Consider the following 16,216-nt stretch of genomic DNA (forward strand, 5'->3'; position numbering starts at 1 on the left):
TACTAATGTTTTTATGAGAATAATTTAGTCATTATCTTCTTCAAGACTTTATTTCACCTGGAGGAATATGCTGCTCTGAAATAAGAAAATTTCACTTAATTTGTAATATTTTAGTGTACACAAATTTATAAATTAGAAACACTTTCAAAATTATAAAAGCAGTAAGACTACTGTAGCTTTTGTTTAACACAATCCATTAATCTAAATATTTTTCAGGTTGATGTGAGCAATTTTCAAAAGAGTTCAAGTCAAGAGATTGGGGCTGGTGCTTTTGGTGTCTTAAGCCTAACAAATCATTCTTGTAATCCATCAGTGGCTCGTTTCAGTTATGGGAGTACTGTTGTCTTAAGAGCAATACGATTCATTCCAAGTGGTGCTGAAGTAACTGATAGTTATGGTGAACACTATGGTTTAAAGCCTTCAACTGAAAGGAGATCCATTTTGCAGCAACAGTACTATTTTCAGTGTAAGTGTGAAGCATGTGAAAACAATTGGCCAACATATCTCAATTTATCAGATAAGCACAAACTGAAATGCTTAATATGTAATAAAAATATTGACAGCAAAGGTAAGTGTACTAATTGCAAATTGAGCTTTATGGAAGTTTTGTCAAAAAAGGAAATTATCCCCAACATGTGCAATCAAAATGATGTTGAGAAGGCAATAGAGGAAAGTGTCAAGGATTATGAAAATGCTTATGAAAAGATAATATCTGGGGATAATTCTTCAGAAATCAAAGCCAAGTTGTGCAACGTTATTAGTATAATTGATAAATTTGTAAGTCAGCCTTGTAAAACATATTTTGAAGCTCAAGAAACAGTAAAACATTATTTTGAAAGGCAAGGATCATGTGTTTTTAGGAAAGAGGTGTAATAATTGCAACCTTGATTAAAATACAGCACTGCCATTCAATTGGACCGTATCTATAGTTTTGTTGAGGAAAATGTGTTCTGTAATCAAGTGGTTCCCAATATGCTTAGCCTTGTCCAAGCACCATTAGTGAAATATCTTGTGACGAAGATTATACCACAGGTAAAGGAAAATTCTACTTTTGAGGTGAAATGACAAGAAATTTAATTGCTATACATTACTGAGTGGATATAGAGACTAAGAAACTCTGGAAAAAATAACTTGTACCATCTTATGTAGAATAGATTTCTTCACTGTACATGTCTTATGGGAATTACCAATCTCCTCACCTTCTCGTGAACTATAATACCTGTACTGGAATTTTTTTTGTCAAGAATTTTTTTTTTTTTCCCATGTTGATTGTTCAACTAAAGTATTCTGTCTTCTCTTCCCAACATGTCAGAACTTACCAAATGACTGTTGAAAGTTGAACCTTCCTTTACTTTAAAATTTTTCGAAATGCACAACAAAACAAGAGTAGGCAGTATTAAATGTTTCTTGCAGTGTTCCTTGGACCTCTGGCTGTATTACTTAATAAGTTATACTTTTCCTGCATTACCTTTGGTCTCTTGCCACATAGCTTTTCAACTAATATGACTATGTATTCCTTCAAATACCACCTCTCAGTGATGAAATTATAGAAGAAAAACTTTTGAGAGTAAAAACATTGGAGTATTAAAGTACCATAAAACTATGATAATGTAGGAAATAGAAAGTAACTAATTACGCAGCTGTTTTTTTAACTTACTCTGTGTATTTGCGACAGGGCAGATGAAGGTAATATTTTCTCAGGTACAAGAATCTTAATAGAATATATTGATAAGTTACAGGTCGAGTAAATTATATCTTTGAACATAATAGCTTAATCAAGCTATTTCAATTTAGTAAAGCATCAAAGATCCAGACCATGGGATGAAATGATTATATTTTTAGGAATATCAATTCTTTGCAGTGCATAGAGTAATCTATGCTGACTAGCCAGATATATAATGGTATCATTAGTAAAATGGGTATAAAATCAGTACGGTTGTTCATTCAAAATTATAAAATAAAAAGTTTTTAGAGTAAAGTAATCATAGGACACTACACTGTACTTGTTTGCTTGTTTACCTTCCAGTGAAATGCAATCAAAAGGATAAAATTAACATCAAATTTTTATATTTTTTATCTATAATACAAGAGAATAGAAATGGTGAAAAAAATAAAATATAAAATTACATTGGAAAAAAAATCAAATTAAAATTAGAAACGGAATTATCACTAACTTGTTGCATTTATGAATTTGGGCCGTAAGGCACAGAGAGGGAAGGGGACTGCATGCCACTCCAGTCCCATGTGCAATGGAGAGGAACAGTTGCACTATTAAGTAAAAGTTGAGAGGTTAGACACCAAGCTTGAAAATGTGAATGAGGAGACATAGTAAAAGAAGACTAGAAAGTGAGTGCAGCTAAGGACAAAAGGGACACTGCATAGTACAGATACATATTGAAAGGTAAATTTTCTTGTTAGCAAGGCTTCCGAAGGTCGCCTCAAATAGTGATGTGACCATATGTGCCTTGGATGTGTATTATATGGTCAAGATGCAATTCAGCATACAATTATTTCATGATCAATTTTGTTAACTTTGATAAAATTTCAATGTACTATATGCTAGTTTATAAAGCACTAGGAGATGTGGAAAGATTGTTGTTTATATAAAATAAGTGTCCAGATTTTCATGAAATTGTTCTTTGGAGTTTTCTGTACTGTTGTTAATGTGGATATTATGAGGAAGCATTACAGTTAATTTATAGTTTCTCTAAATTTATGCGATGATTAATTTATGGTGACAAAGAACTCTGAAAGCATATGCTTCTTTTCTGTACAATAAAGATAATCCTATATAACTATAGTTCTAATAAGTAACTTTCTCTTATAGTTCATTGAAGAGCATTTATCTTCTAAATCATACAAGGGACAAATTATAGCATTTCCTTCACATTAACATCTGTTGATGTGTAGTGAATAAGGTACCTAGTTGCCAAATTACGACAATTCCAAACTGCCATTTACACACAGGAGGATTTTGATACAAAAATCTACTAAACTATACTGTATGCTTATTTCCTGCTCTGTTTTTATGACTAATTTCCTTCCAACTACAAGATTATGTGGGTTAGAATTTGAGCTTAATGAAGGTGATTATCTGATTTTTCTCACTTCATCTTCCCTCAGAGGCGAGAAACTAGTTTACTTTCTTGGAAGTGGAGCATAACAATTGTTAAGGGTAACCACCATTTTTTTATTTCAAAAATTTTTAATTTATCCTGAATGATTAGAGAATGGCTGTAATAAGACTGTTTAAATTGCCTGTTTTTGCAAATAAACAAGTTATCTTTCAACAACGTGGAAAAAGAATAAAGTTGAAGTATTAGGGTTGGTTTGTAAAGCCAAATATAGTATTGGAATAAGGGCTGTAATGTAATATTGAACTATTGAAACTTTAATGTAAAACACACTTTAAAGTGTAATTGAAACAAGGGTAGAGATTTTCATACCAATAGAGTAAGGAACTTGAAAATTTTATCGAAACTGTTGACACTGGAGGTCATTGCTTCATAGACTAATCTAATAATGCTCATAAATAATTTGGATAAAAAAGCAAATAGTCAAATATTCTTTATTTTTAACAAAATATTAAAACATTCAGAAGGGTAAAACATATCAGTAAAGAAAACAATATGTAGTCATGTAGTAAATTTCTATAAAAATGAAGTCATAAATGCTTGTACTTTCTTTCCCAAAAATTTCTTCAAATTACATTGCTCTTAGAGAAGTAATTGTACAAAAATATTTTTGGGAAATCTTGACTGGTCTAGCCAACAGAATAAAACTCAGTGAATTTATCATAATCTGTACAATTGTTTATGCTATGATTAAGGACATCTATTCTGGCAGATTTTACAAAATAGGAATGCCTCATCCTTGTTTTCCTTTAACTAACATTGATTTTAGTTTCTCCATTTCTGTTGTTATGGCATTGAGAATCTCTGTCTTCTCTCTCTTCATTCTTTGGAGCTCTGCAATGGCAGCATCCTCTTCTCCTTTAGACCTCTCCAAAATTTCCTCCAATTTCCGTTTTACTTTCTCAACGTTGGGTGCTGTTTTCACAATGATCACTCTCTTTGATACAGATGTTTCCTTCTGATTCTTACTCTCCAAAGTTTTTGGAGTTGGTTTTTCATTACTAAATGATCTAATAGTTCTACTAATATTTTCTATACTTTCTTCATCATAATCTAAATATGCATCGCCTGCATTCTCTTGATTACCTTCGGGTACATTATCAGGCGATATTAATGTATCAAAATTTCTTGCTTCCTTTTGCTCTTTACCATTTGCATCTGATTCCAGATTTGAGGATTCTTTCAATGTTTCTTCTGGTCCTGATACTTTATTTTGACTCCCATCTTCAGCTCTCTTCATGCACTCTTCAACATTCATTTTATCACACTTTGAGTTATCAACTTTATCCTCAAGTTTCCTTGATTGTTTAGTTATTTCCATACAAGTGTCACTTGACTTGCTAGACTCGCTTTTCTGCTGAGTAGTTTCTTTTGTATCCTGAAAACTAGTGTCTTTTTCATGTTCTAAGCCATTAACTGTATTATTTTTAATTTCCTCAGAACTCACAATAGCTTGACTCTCTAAAACCACTGTAGTTTCAGTAGTTACTTTATTACATTCTTTGCTTTTTATCTCCTCTTTTCTAGCATCTCTCTTATCATATTCTCCCTCTTTGGTATCCTTCCCTTTGAAATTGCTGCCAGTTCCAAATGTAGTTTTTGCAACATCTATTTCAGCCTTGAATTTCTTTATTATGCTCCCTTCTCCCTCTGTTAAATCTCTCTTATTATTATCTTGTAGCTCCAATGATTTATCTGGTGATGCCATACATTCAACATTCATTTTGGTATCAACCTCCATTTCTTCGCTGTGAACCTCTGTTTCTTCCTTATGAACCTCGGTTTCTTCTCCGCTATCTTCCATTTCTTCTGTGTGAACCTCCGCTTCTTCTGTGTGAACCTCCGCTTCTTCTGTGTGAACCTCCGCTTCTTCTGTGTGAACCTCCGCTTCTTCTGTGTGAACCTCCGCTTCTTCTGTGTGAACCTCTGTTTCTTCTGTGTGAACCTCTGTTTCTTCTGTGTGAACCTCTGTTTCTTCCGTGTGAATCTCTGTTTCTTCCGTGTGAGTCTCTGTTTCTTCCGTGAGAATCTTTGTTTCTTCCGTGTGAATCACTGTTTCTTCTGTGTGAATCTCTGGTTCTTCTCTGTGAACCTCGGTTTCTTCTCTGAAATCCATATCCATATCATCTGAAGTATGCAATTTGTCAACCCCCTCTGCAATTTCATGGTCGGACACTTTTTCATTTACAGGAAATTTTGCTGTAGGTTCTGTCTCGTATTCTCCCTCTACTATAGAATCATTTTCATCTGTAGTTCCCAAGTCATCGCCTTCACAACTGTCTTCTATAGTTCCAAATCCATTGTCTTCAGGACTGTCTTCTGTAGGCCCCAACCTATCACCTTCAGGACTGTCTTCTGTAGTTTCCAACCCATCATCATCAGGACTGTCTTCTGTAGTTTCCAACCCATCATCATCAGGACTGTCTTCTGTAGTTCCCAACCCATCTTCACGACTGTCCTCCTTAATTTTCAGTCCAACACTTTCATGACTGTCTTCTGAAGCTTCCAAAACATTATCTTTATGATTGTCTCTGGTTTCTTGTACAGTTTCCCGACAATGAAGAGAGACTTTTTCTTCATGGCTATCAGTTCTTTCTTCTATAGACTCTTTAGAAATTAGTTCTTTTTCTTCATGGCTATCAGTTCTTTCTTCTATAGACTCTTTAGAAATTAGTTCTTTTTCTTCATGGCTATCAGGTCTTAGGTTTAAAAACTCCTTGTGAATTGGTTCTTTTTCTTCGCGGCTATAAGGTCTTTGGTTTATAAGTTCTTTGTTAATTGGTTCTTTTTCTTCATGGGAATCTGGTGCTAGATTTACTTCTTTAATCTCCGTGGAACTGTCTCCTTTAGCGAGTGAAACGTCTCTGGCATCATCCATGGCCTTTATGCTCATGTCAGTAATCATTTCTTTACTGTCCAAAGTATTCTTAGGATTAACATCAAAATTATTATTTCGACGAAGCTTCTTACTTTTAGGATTTTCAGGTACATCTGATGGCTCTTTGTCTTCTTTATTACTTGTATCACTAAAGCTACTTCCTTGGCTGGTTGTGACATCAGAATTTTCATTACAAAAACTGTCAAAAATATTAGGGATTTTTATCTTATCTTGGCTACTTGCAACTTCACTGCTTAAATTGGATTTTGAACTATCTTCATCTGAAGTTGTATGATCTAAGGCAGGCAGTGCTTCATCAAGCTCACTATTTTCTTCAGTTGACATTGTCTCAACATTCTCAGTAACTGGCTCATGTTCCTCATGTGTACCAACTGGAATATTAGTTTCAATAACGTTCTTTAATATACTGTCTGTTGTAGATTCATAAGCACTTTCATTCTCCTCTACTGGAACATTTTTGTTCACTCGAGCACCAGAATACACATCGTCATGACTTTCACTAATGATTCTCATAATCTGCTCATCTGAACTTGCAAACGCTTCTTGTTGGTCCCCAGGAGAATTATTCATGTTGCTTGAATTTTCTACCTCCATTTCATCTACCTTAAATGTATTATTGTCACTGCATGAAGATGACACTTCAGTCTCGGTTGATGAAGGATATACAATTTCCTTAGGAAAGTCTTTGCCCTTTCCAACATCTACGGTTTCACATTTGGAATTTTCACCGTCTTTATCAAGGAAATAATCCATAGTTAAAATTATCAACAATCACAAAGTTTGAGATCCGAACCCCAATGGAAGGTAAACATTGAAAAAATTTGCTTTTACAAAAATCTGTTTGCCACACCAACATCTACAAGCAACCTGAAAAAGAAAATAAATAAAATTACTGCCTTTCCCGATGTGACTAAATTTTGATAATTTAACATGAATTCATTCTAATGAAGGAAAATATTACTAATTTTCACTAAATAATGTATACCCCATTCAATATTCCTCTACTACGCTATAACATCAGAAAAGGAAACTACTTGAAGACTACCCAGAACACTTCTTGCCTATACAAAAGCAACCACTTGCAGTAGGTATAAATTCCTCCAACTGTAATTCAAGAAAAAAAATTCTGAGGAAAACATGAAAAACTCAAGACTAAATCTGCAGTAGTAATGTCAATAACTTTCTCCTTTTATTAAATGACTGACATCTTAAAATGAAAACCAATTATTAAAGGAGTCTAATCAATAAAATGAACAGAATTCCATTTTTGAATGGTGAGAAATTGGCAGTAAAATTAAGATAACAATATCAAGATAAAATAAATGAAAGAAAAATGTGCTGCAAAGTTGTACATGATTGATCTGTAAACAGGTCATGAGAGCATGTCCAAACCAGTAAACAAAATTTTACTCAAAAATAAAGATACTTATAGATTGTACTGTATTTAGAAAAATTTCAGTGTTTCATAGCATTCAAATACTCTCTGGGTTCCAATTATTTGAGCATCTAAGATCACAAACTTTAAAAGGACCAGAAAACAACTTACAATTTCAACCACCTACCGGTTCACCAAGTAGCTACTTTGACCTTCACCTAGGCTTGCGGGAAGAATGATATAAAATTCAGGTTTGTATAGATATGAAAAATACAAATTGCTTTTAAAATTTGTGCTTGGTTCCTACACAAATACAAACCTTCATCATTTAATAGGAGACTTACCACCAAATTGGCTGGCTAAAATTCTGGGATGTCTAAGCACTCAGGCCTCTTGGGAACAGAGTGATGGCTCCAATCCACTTTTTATGGCACTATTTTTGGCTAGGTACTGTCTAATGCCGGGCAGTCATAGAAGAAACCTATCCTTGTAGTGTACCTTGTCTGTAATATAAGGCAATAGTACAATGTTGGGTTTACATTACTGTATTATCGATCCTTTCCCTTGCTAAAAGGATAGGAGAATGAACACATGTTTTAATTACAAGAGAAAAGTTATATGGTAGTGAAACTTAACTGCAACAACATCTATTCTAGCGACATATCAGTGCAACTGCTATACCCAAAAAAAGAGAAGGAAAGGTCAAACTCTCATCCTAGACTTCCGTTGCAACCGCTTTCCTAGAGGTGATGCTTCTTATCCCATTGAGGGAGCTAGGTTCGCTACATTTTGTGTTGACCAGCTACCAGTGACTTGTTGGTGCACTCCCACAAGTAATGGGTCATGAAAGAGGTCTGACACTTCCAGACACCTGCTTTCAATACCTGACCCACCGAAACGTTTGGAAAGGCTGAGGTAGATCTGATATCTTGGATTCATGTGATACACAGGTCATCAAGGTTCAACTCGTTTCCTTACTGATTTTGGCATAAAGTCCACAGCCAAGGGGCTCTTTTCCTTAGCAGCCTTGGATGCGTCTTTCATTCCACATAAACTCTAGCTGACTGATCAAAGATCTGTACTCCTGAAGGGCTCGTTCTTCCACTTCGAAAGAACTTGTGGAACATCTCATCCTTGGGCTGTATTTCTAAGGTGAAGGAACTAATTCAGTCAGGTCTAGCCTGACAGCGCATGGGCATTCTCTCACAATTAGGTGGGTTCTACAGTATTAAACAAGCAAGCACTTATGGCTTGGGGAACAAGCATGTTGCAGCTCTTACCTTTACAGTGAGGGCAAGAGTCCAAATGAGTACTTGTGGCCAGGGGCATACATTGTCGAGAGAATTTCCTTCTTCTCTTTTATGTATTCTAGTAAGGAAATACTTGTGAATCATTATGAGCTCACACACAAGGGTTGAGTAAACAAGAGCATACGTCTCTTCAGGAGTGTGTGAATGTCCAGGTTCACTATCAACTCTGGGTGAGCGTGTGAATAAATAGAGGCATATGAGCATTCAGGAGAGTACTCATCACTAGGGGAGGGCATAGAAATAAGGTTTTCTACTGCAGCCCAAAGGGGCTAGCAAACAGACGAGCATGCATGCCACAACTGCGTGCACATACAGGAAAATAATCCTGAATGAATAGTTCCTTGTCTGCTTTCCAAAGAAGGCAAGCGTAGAGGCAAGGGCACACTACCACAGGCGAGCGTAATCAGCTATGGGCGCATCCAAACAGATGAGGGTTTGTTCCTGCTGGAGTGCTAGCAAACAGATAATGGTACGCTCAAGTATAACATGGGAGCACATGAGAACACTCTACGTTGTGCAAACAGGCGAGGGCGCTGAAGGCTATTGTCTTCTATCCTTCCTCTGGAAGAGACCTCATGGCACGTGAGCGAACAAATGAGGGTGCATTTGAGTGTGTCCGTGAGCATAGGTAAGGGCACTCTTGGTAGCAACTAGCTGGCGCACACAAACAGTTAAATGCACTCCTATACGAGAACGTTCTTCCGTCGACAGGTAACAATGTCTCTCCCATGTGGAGAAAAATGGTAGGAGTCACACCCACGCAACTCTGACAATCAGAATTTAGGTTTCAGTCAATACATTCTAGGTAAGGAAAGGCGGAGCCCTTTCATCTCAACCGGCAGTGTGATGATGAAACAATGAAACACTCCCAGGTATCCTCTGCGTTGTCTCGACGTCTTGTTGTTACTTGGGCACATGCCTCCTCAAATTACTCACTTAAACTTTCTTAGGAGATATTGGTAAAACATGCAAAGATTGCTGCAGAAAATTCTCTCATAATTACACTTATTATGAGATACTGCATATCCTTGATTTCTTCCATTAATGTACCTCAATCCTGAAGCATTTATTGAAATCTGAAAGAAAAAGTAATAGATTAAAACAGCCAGATGAGGATGCTGAGAAGTGCATCAGTATTATCCGGCAGCTAAAGTTTCAATGGCCGCTCCATCTTCGCTAAAGTAATAAAACTATTATAGAATGACGGTGTGTATTTGTGTAGGAAAAAATTAATATGGATCACGTGTTTGACATGAAATTAACCCATCGTATATTCACAAACAAAATTAGTAAAACTATTGTACTCTATAGTACAATATGCATAATGAAGAAGAAAAGAGGTGTTGCTGGCATAAAGTATCTAAATATACTTCGAACAATTCTGCAGACACCCTAATTTTTCAAATTACGGTAAAGAATTTTAAAAGTCTACATGTCATAACAGGAAAAACTCTGGACTTATAGCATCCTGCTTTTCCAACTAGGGATGTAGCTTAGCAAGTAATAATAATAATGATAAACACAAAGTCACAACCTAACCTAGAACATGCATCCTTACCTACCCAGGGGGGAGATGACTACCCTGCAAATCCCCCTTAAACCATCTCATCCTTAGCTTACTCTACAAGTTACAACCCAATGTTTACTTCCCAACCCATTTCCTTTCTGAAACTTAGTTTTTCATATGCATTTTCAAGATTAACCCATTCTTAAAACTAGAAAGTACATTTTTCCACCGATTAACATTATCGAAAGCATTCAAAACACTAAAACCACTTCTTATTTCCTCCAAAACGGAAATTGCCACGTGTTAGGGATGATGCTAATGTCATCTTGCCTAACTGAGTATCAAAGTATTAATGTGTCTAAGGTTCCATCCACACGACAAACTTTGTTCGAAAAATGACAAATCGGTAGATAATTTGTATCTTTCCTAACAAATACAAACCTGGAGTTATTTATTATGGATATTCATTCAGAAAATCTGGAAGGTAGCCAATTAGACTTTTGGTGCGAGGTGGCAACCCTACCCAAAAAACTGGGTATTTGGTGATTAGGGTTACTAGCCGCCTATATATACACACGGAGCGGTGATCTAGTCACTTTTTCTTTTAGGCTGGTAGAAAGGGATTGTCTCCTCTCCTCCTCAAGGTTTAGCCCATAGACAATGACGACCAGCTTTACGCTCATCTTACCCTTTTTCAGGTGTGATCGTGCTTCTTTCCGAAGCTCCTCCTCGCCCGTCTTCTTCCAGGGAATGTTCGAGTAGGAGCGCAGTCCCTTTAACTCCAGGGCAGCCTTGCAGAATTGGGGTAATTATTGCTTCCCCTAGTGAAGCACTTTCTCCTCCTGCCACCAAGGTGCCCTTCTCCCTTTCAGAAGTATTGCAGGCTTGGCTGTCCTTGGGAATTTCTGCTTCTTCTTCAAGAGCGCTTCTGCAACTCCTTCAACGTAGGGCTAAAAAAGATCCTTCATCGTGGGGCTCAAAAGGATCCTTCAACGTAGGGCTAAGAAGATCCTTCAATGTGGGGCCAAAAAGGATCCTTCGCCTATGGCCAACTTCGACTTGGACATTTGTGAGGTTCTTCTTTCGCCCTCCGAACTTTGTTTAAAGAGATGTCAGAAGAATAAAAGCACCGAACAAGTTCAGTATTTTGTTTTCCTTGCATGATTACTGAAATAAGGAAAACTGAGCTCGTTGGTGGTTAAAGATAAGGGAGATTTCAGAAGCTGTTCCCCCGACATACAAAGTTACGTTTTTTGCCGATGCCAATGATATACTATTCCTATATTGTATTCTCTTCTTTAAAGTTTAAACATGACCAAGTTTTACTGGTGCCCGTGAGGCAACTTTAAACTTAAACTTAACACGGTAGTGTTTTATAAACTACACCCCTGCAGCCTTTCAGATGCAAGGGTCGATGTTTATATAGATCATGATGCATGAGCTGTAGGAATTTCTAAAATCACTTGTTACCTTAATAATAATATTATTATTATAGTATACATTAAGCAAAAACTAGCACATCTTTGCAGTCCACATAGATGAGAAATGCGGCAAATAAACAAGTCGAAGAAATCTCCCTGCTTTGGACTTCATATATCTCTTTCAAGCATAATCTTAAACAAACTTTCATGTGGACGGAGACTAACATGTCATTGGTGGGGCAGAAGCTAGTCTTGTTAGGTGCAGAACTAGTGTTAATAGATGTGGAGGTAGAACACTGGCCAAGAATAAGCCACCAAACAGTAAAAATATTTATGATTGGAGACTTCTAATGGCTACCAGTACTAATGGTACAAATCAAAGTCGGGAAAGAGGCACCACCCGTCAAGAATTTTATGAACTGTACTTAGGAGCTTACAATGTGAGTTTTAAAGGCTGCTCATGAATGGCAGAAGCAAGGGACAGTGACAATGCCCTAGCAACTTACAATATACACATTTGAACAGCACCCAAGGCCCCTCTACATCCAACCTAGGACTAGGGAGAACCAGGCAATGACTGCTGATGTCTCAGCAGGTAGACCTATAGGCTCCCTCAAATCCCGCATCCTTAGCTCAAAAGGATGTGAGATTGCAGGCACTACAAGAAACTATTGAGCTTGAGTGGGTCTCGAACCCCAGTTCAGCAGAACCCCAGGCAGAGACGTTTCCAATAGGTTACCACAACACTTAACCCTTTTACCTCCAGGCTATTTGGAAATTTCCAACCCTTAACCCCCAGGGGGTTATTTTTTTCCCAGCACATTTAGCAGTATATTTTTTTTTTAATTGCTCTAACAGCCTTAATTTTTGTCATAGAGAGGTCAGGTTGGTCTCATTCTCTTGGAAAATGCCTGAATTTTCTCAAAGCAAATATCAAAAATATGAAAAAAAAAAATTTTTAAAGCATTTTTTTGCAAAGACGTACCGGTACGTCCATGGGGGTAAAGGGATGGCTTTTGTGAAACGTACCAGTACGTCCTTTGGGGGTAAAAGGGTTAAATACAGGGTAAACTTTAGAACATTGCAATAAAAGCTAGTAAAAAGTAAGACTGTTTTTAATGTATCTTATGGTGCTTTGAATGTTTTTGAGAAGGTTTCTGTGGAGAAATCCTGTGTTTTTAAGCTATGCTGGATGGACTACCATAACTGAAAAGTTATGGCTTTGGGGCTATGTACCATCATCAAAGACGTTCGAAACACCTTAAAATAACTGTGTACCAATCTAATTTTATATTTAAATTCACTTTTTTAAACTTGTTTCAGCCAGTCAGCGTAATATAAAGTCACCTTAATCAAAACAAAGTAATACTAATGAAACATGGTCAAAACACTGGAGTTTCTGTTTGCCAGGACTTTCGGACCAACAGAAAACATGATTTTTCATCCCATTTTCTATGGAGTCGTTTGTAACAGCATTCATCATATTACAAATATATCCTTACGTAATCGAGCTAAAAATTTATTGGTCTTTGCTAATTGGCGAAACATGTTTCGCTACACTAGGTTGTGGCAAGCAGATGATGTTTCGCCAGGCGCATTAGACTCATCAGCAAGAATTTTGTCCTTAAATATCAATTATACACTTAACTAAGGGGTGAGTAGTAGCTTAGTGCTCCAGCCTCTGTTCGAACATAGACTTGGCTTCCATTTTCCATTATCAGACTAAATATATCAAAGCATATATTTCTACCCTAACCTTTCATTATTAACATGATAAATAAAATAAGAGCTATAATCATATTACATATTTAAAAATTGAAAAAAAAAGTATAAAATACAAAAATCGGGCCCTTTTTTCTTATCGAAGAAGTAGCTTACAACAGAAGCAACTCCTATCAGTTTTTTTCTGTACTACTGGGTGGAAAGAGGCTCATGTAGCCTGTACTAACAAGAGCAAAACTGTTACTTTGTATTAAAAGTGGTAACTTTTTAATAGAGGCTTTCCCCAGTAGTATAAGGGATTGAAAATATTGCATTTGCAAAGATCTATTCAATTAAGTGACTTCCAATACCCTAACTAATAATGCACTGTTCTATAATGAAACCAAATATAGGAATGCAAGAGTAAAAATGGGAATTCTTGACAAAAAAATATTATCTAGGTTAGTAGCAGTTCCAGAATTATGGTTATAGGGTTCAAAATACAGTATTTGGTTTGAAGAGATCTCATCAAAAATATAATTTCCAATATTATAGCTTATAACGTAATATACAATAACAAAAACCGAAACTATGAGCTTTTGTATATCAGCGGCCAGTTCCTTCTGCGTGGATTAAAAATGGACATCAATTAACCTAAACTTCCCCCCTAACCTAACCTACAAGCTGGGTCCTTACCTACTTAACAGAGGGGGGGGGGGGGGGGGGGCTAACAACCCTCGCGACCCTGCTTACACTGCCATATTCTAAGTTAGCCACAATAATACATACAGGTGACTGCTATCATACATACACCCTGAAAACTATATGAACGACACCATGAACATAACGTCATGCATGTCGTCTTTTCATGAACTTTGAGGGTTACTAAGGAACCATGAACTTTATTGCAGTCGCATCAATGTCGTATACAATGCCACTTGAAAGGCAAGTTTTTTTTTCTTTACAGAAGTTTTGTCTGCCGGACATTGCAACTTACAAGTAGATTTAAATAATCCTTGGTAACCTTTACCCTACCTTACTCAGGATAAACTAGCACTGTCCACATATGCTATTTGACGAAGTCCTAGAATTACACAAGTTTATCAAGAAATTGGGCCTAATAGTTTCTACGTAATAGAGTCATTCACACAGATAGAGAATGGTGATGGGGTAACATTTTAGTACTCTTACATAGACAATTAAGACATAAAGCAGTAAGATTTGCAAACCAGCGTTTTTATAGACAAAACCTTTAAATAAACAATTTACAACTTCAACACCCATATTCCCTTTACTTTAATAAAGTCTCATGTGTCCAATTTAAGATGTCAACTTGGCCAGACACGGGACAAGAATACAAAAACATTCCAAACCTTTAAAATCTGTTTGATTTTCGAACTAAAATTGAGGGACATGACAAGAAACATGTCAGGCATTCACCTGAAAGATGCCTATTAATTACTAGAAAAACACCATACAACACTTTGTACTTACACAAAACCCTCATAACCAATGATCACCAGATTTATTTGGAAATTGTGTGGCAGTCACAGTCAGTACCTCAATAGTAAACAACGCAAGTTCAGCAAATGACAGTGTCCGATTGATGAGACGTGACTTAAATACAGGTGTCTACGAACTGCACGGTGCACCCGAACGCAAATATTTTGAAATAATGAAATTATATATGTATTTTTTATCACATTTAAATCCATTTTTATTAGACGAATGATTGCAATATATTTATGCAAATTAATGAATGAACGCTTGTTATTTGCCACTTTCTCTAAAAAAAAATGGTAAACAACGCAAGTTCAGCAAATAACAGTGTCCGATTGATGAGATATGACTTAAGTACAGTTGTCTACGAACTGCATCTGAACGCAGTGTGTATTTCTTGCCAAATATTTTGAAATTATATATGTATTCTTTACATTTCCGGAGTAGACCCTCTTTTAAGCCGGTTTTATTGAAAGTGATTGCTTCCTCAGTGGCGTTGATTTTATAGTTAACTTTTTCTATTGTCCTTATTATCTTTTTCTCTTCATTGCTACAATCCGCCAGTAACTGGGAAAGGGACATTTAATCATTAGGAAGGTAATGAAGACCATATCATTCACAATTCAGCTTTAATATATCACAACACATAAAAGTAAACACTATCACAATGTTAGTGTGCACAAAGTAAACTGTAATGGTCACTAATGTACAAAAAAAACACATTTGAATCAAATGTTTTATATGAATAATTGCAATATATTTATGTAAACTAAAGAATGAACGCTTGTTATTTGCCACTTTCTTTATGGATCAGATGTGGAGTCTATTCACATCTGAATTTTTCTGAACTTACTCTACTACTAAAAACTTTCCGCAGGGACCCTAGAGAGTAAAGGGTTGGACAACCCCACCTGCAACCTTTTCCTACTATTCAAAGGCCTTACACCCTCCCCCCCCCCCTTTCTAACTACCACTATCCGTGACATGATGGCCCTCTCTTACTACCACCATCATCCTTACAACTATCTCTACTACTGAAAACTTTTCAAATTTCCTTTTTATGATCAACCAACCTTACAATTTGCAGGTTACCTACGGGCCGACCAAGGGGAAGGCCCGTGCTAACAAGAAGCGTTGGCTTTAATACAATACAACACAACAACGTGGAGCCTTACTAAAGCCTAGGAACATTAGCTAGTTACAACTCAGAGTGCTGTGCTAAAACTTGAGAGTTATTGGGTCTTTGATGGGCCAGATAGACTAGTACTGCATTGGATTCTTATTTGATTAGCCTACAGCTCATTTTTCATTTGCCTACATATTTACAGAATAGTCTGGCTTATTCTTTACACATTCTCCCCTTTTGCAT

General features: G+C 36.4%; 2 protein-coding genes across 4 annotated transcripts in view; one reads left to right on the forward strand and one right to left on the reverse strand.

Moving 5' to 3' along the window:
• LOC137647117 (SET and MYND domain-containing protein 4-like) overlaps positions 1–1,898 on the forward strand; it is a 33,165-nt gene extending 31,267 nt beyond the window's left edge. Inside the window, exon 5 of the mRNA XM_068380357.1 lies at positions 217–1,898. Coding sequence (XP_068236458.1) covers positions 217–873 — 657 coding nt within the window. The 3' untranslated portion in view covers positions 874–1,898. The remainder of the gene's footprint in view (positions 1–216) is intronic.
• A 1,656-nt stretch (positions 1,899–3,554) lies between these two features.
• Positions 3,555–16,036, reverse strand: LOC137647118 (glutamic acid-rich protein-like). 3 transcript variants are annotated; one of them, XM_068380359.1, is made up of 3 exons: positions 15,921–16,036; positions 7,753–7,911; positions 3,555–6,900 (listed from the first exon to the last, which is right to left on the reverse strand). In XM_068380359.1, exon 3 carries the CDS (start codon positions 6,784–6,786, stop codon positions 3,868–3,870), a length of 2,919 nt encoding a protein of 972 aa, XP_068236460.1. In that variant the 5' UTR covers positions 6,787–6,900; positions 7,753–7,911; positions 15,921–16,036; the 3' UTR covers positions 3,555–3,867. The 3 variants fall into 3 exon arrangements, with proteins under 3 accessions (XP_068236460.1, XP_068236459.1, XP_068236461.1); XM_068380358.1 differs by lacking the exon at positions 15,921–16,036 and adding an exon at positions 14,842–14,995; XM_068380360.1 differs by lacking the exons at positions 7,753–7,911; positions 15,921–16,036 and adding an exon at positions 14,842–14,991.
• Between the last annotated feature and the right edge of the window lie 180 nt (positions 16,037–16,216).

This window comes from Palaemon carinicauda, chromosome 9 (genome assembly GCF_036898095.1).
Source record: "Palaemon carinicauda isolate YSFRI2023 chromosome 9, ASM3689809v2, whole genome shotgun sequence".
Lineage (NCBI taxonomy): Eukaryota > Metazoa > Arthropoda > Malacostraca > Decapoda > Palaemonidae > Palaemon > Palaemon carinicauda.

Bases quoted from the DNA above. Each gene is read 5' to 3' on its own strand.
- LOC137647118 (XM_068380359.1), bottom strand. From the start codon at position 6,786: ATGGATTATTTCCTTGATAAAGACGGTGAAAATTCCAAATGTGAAACC.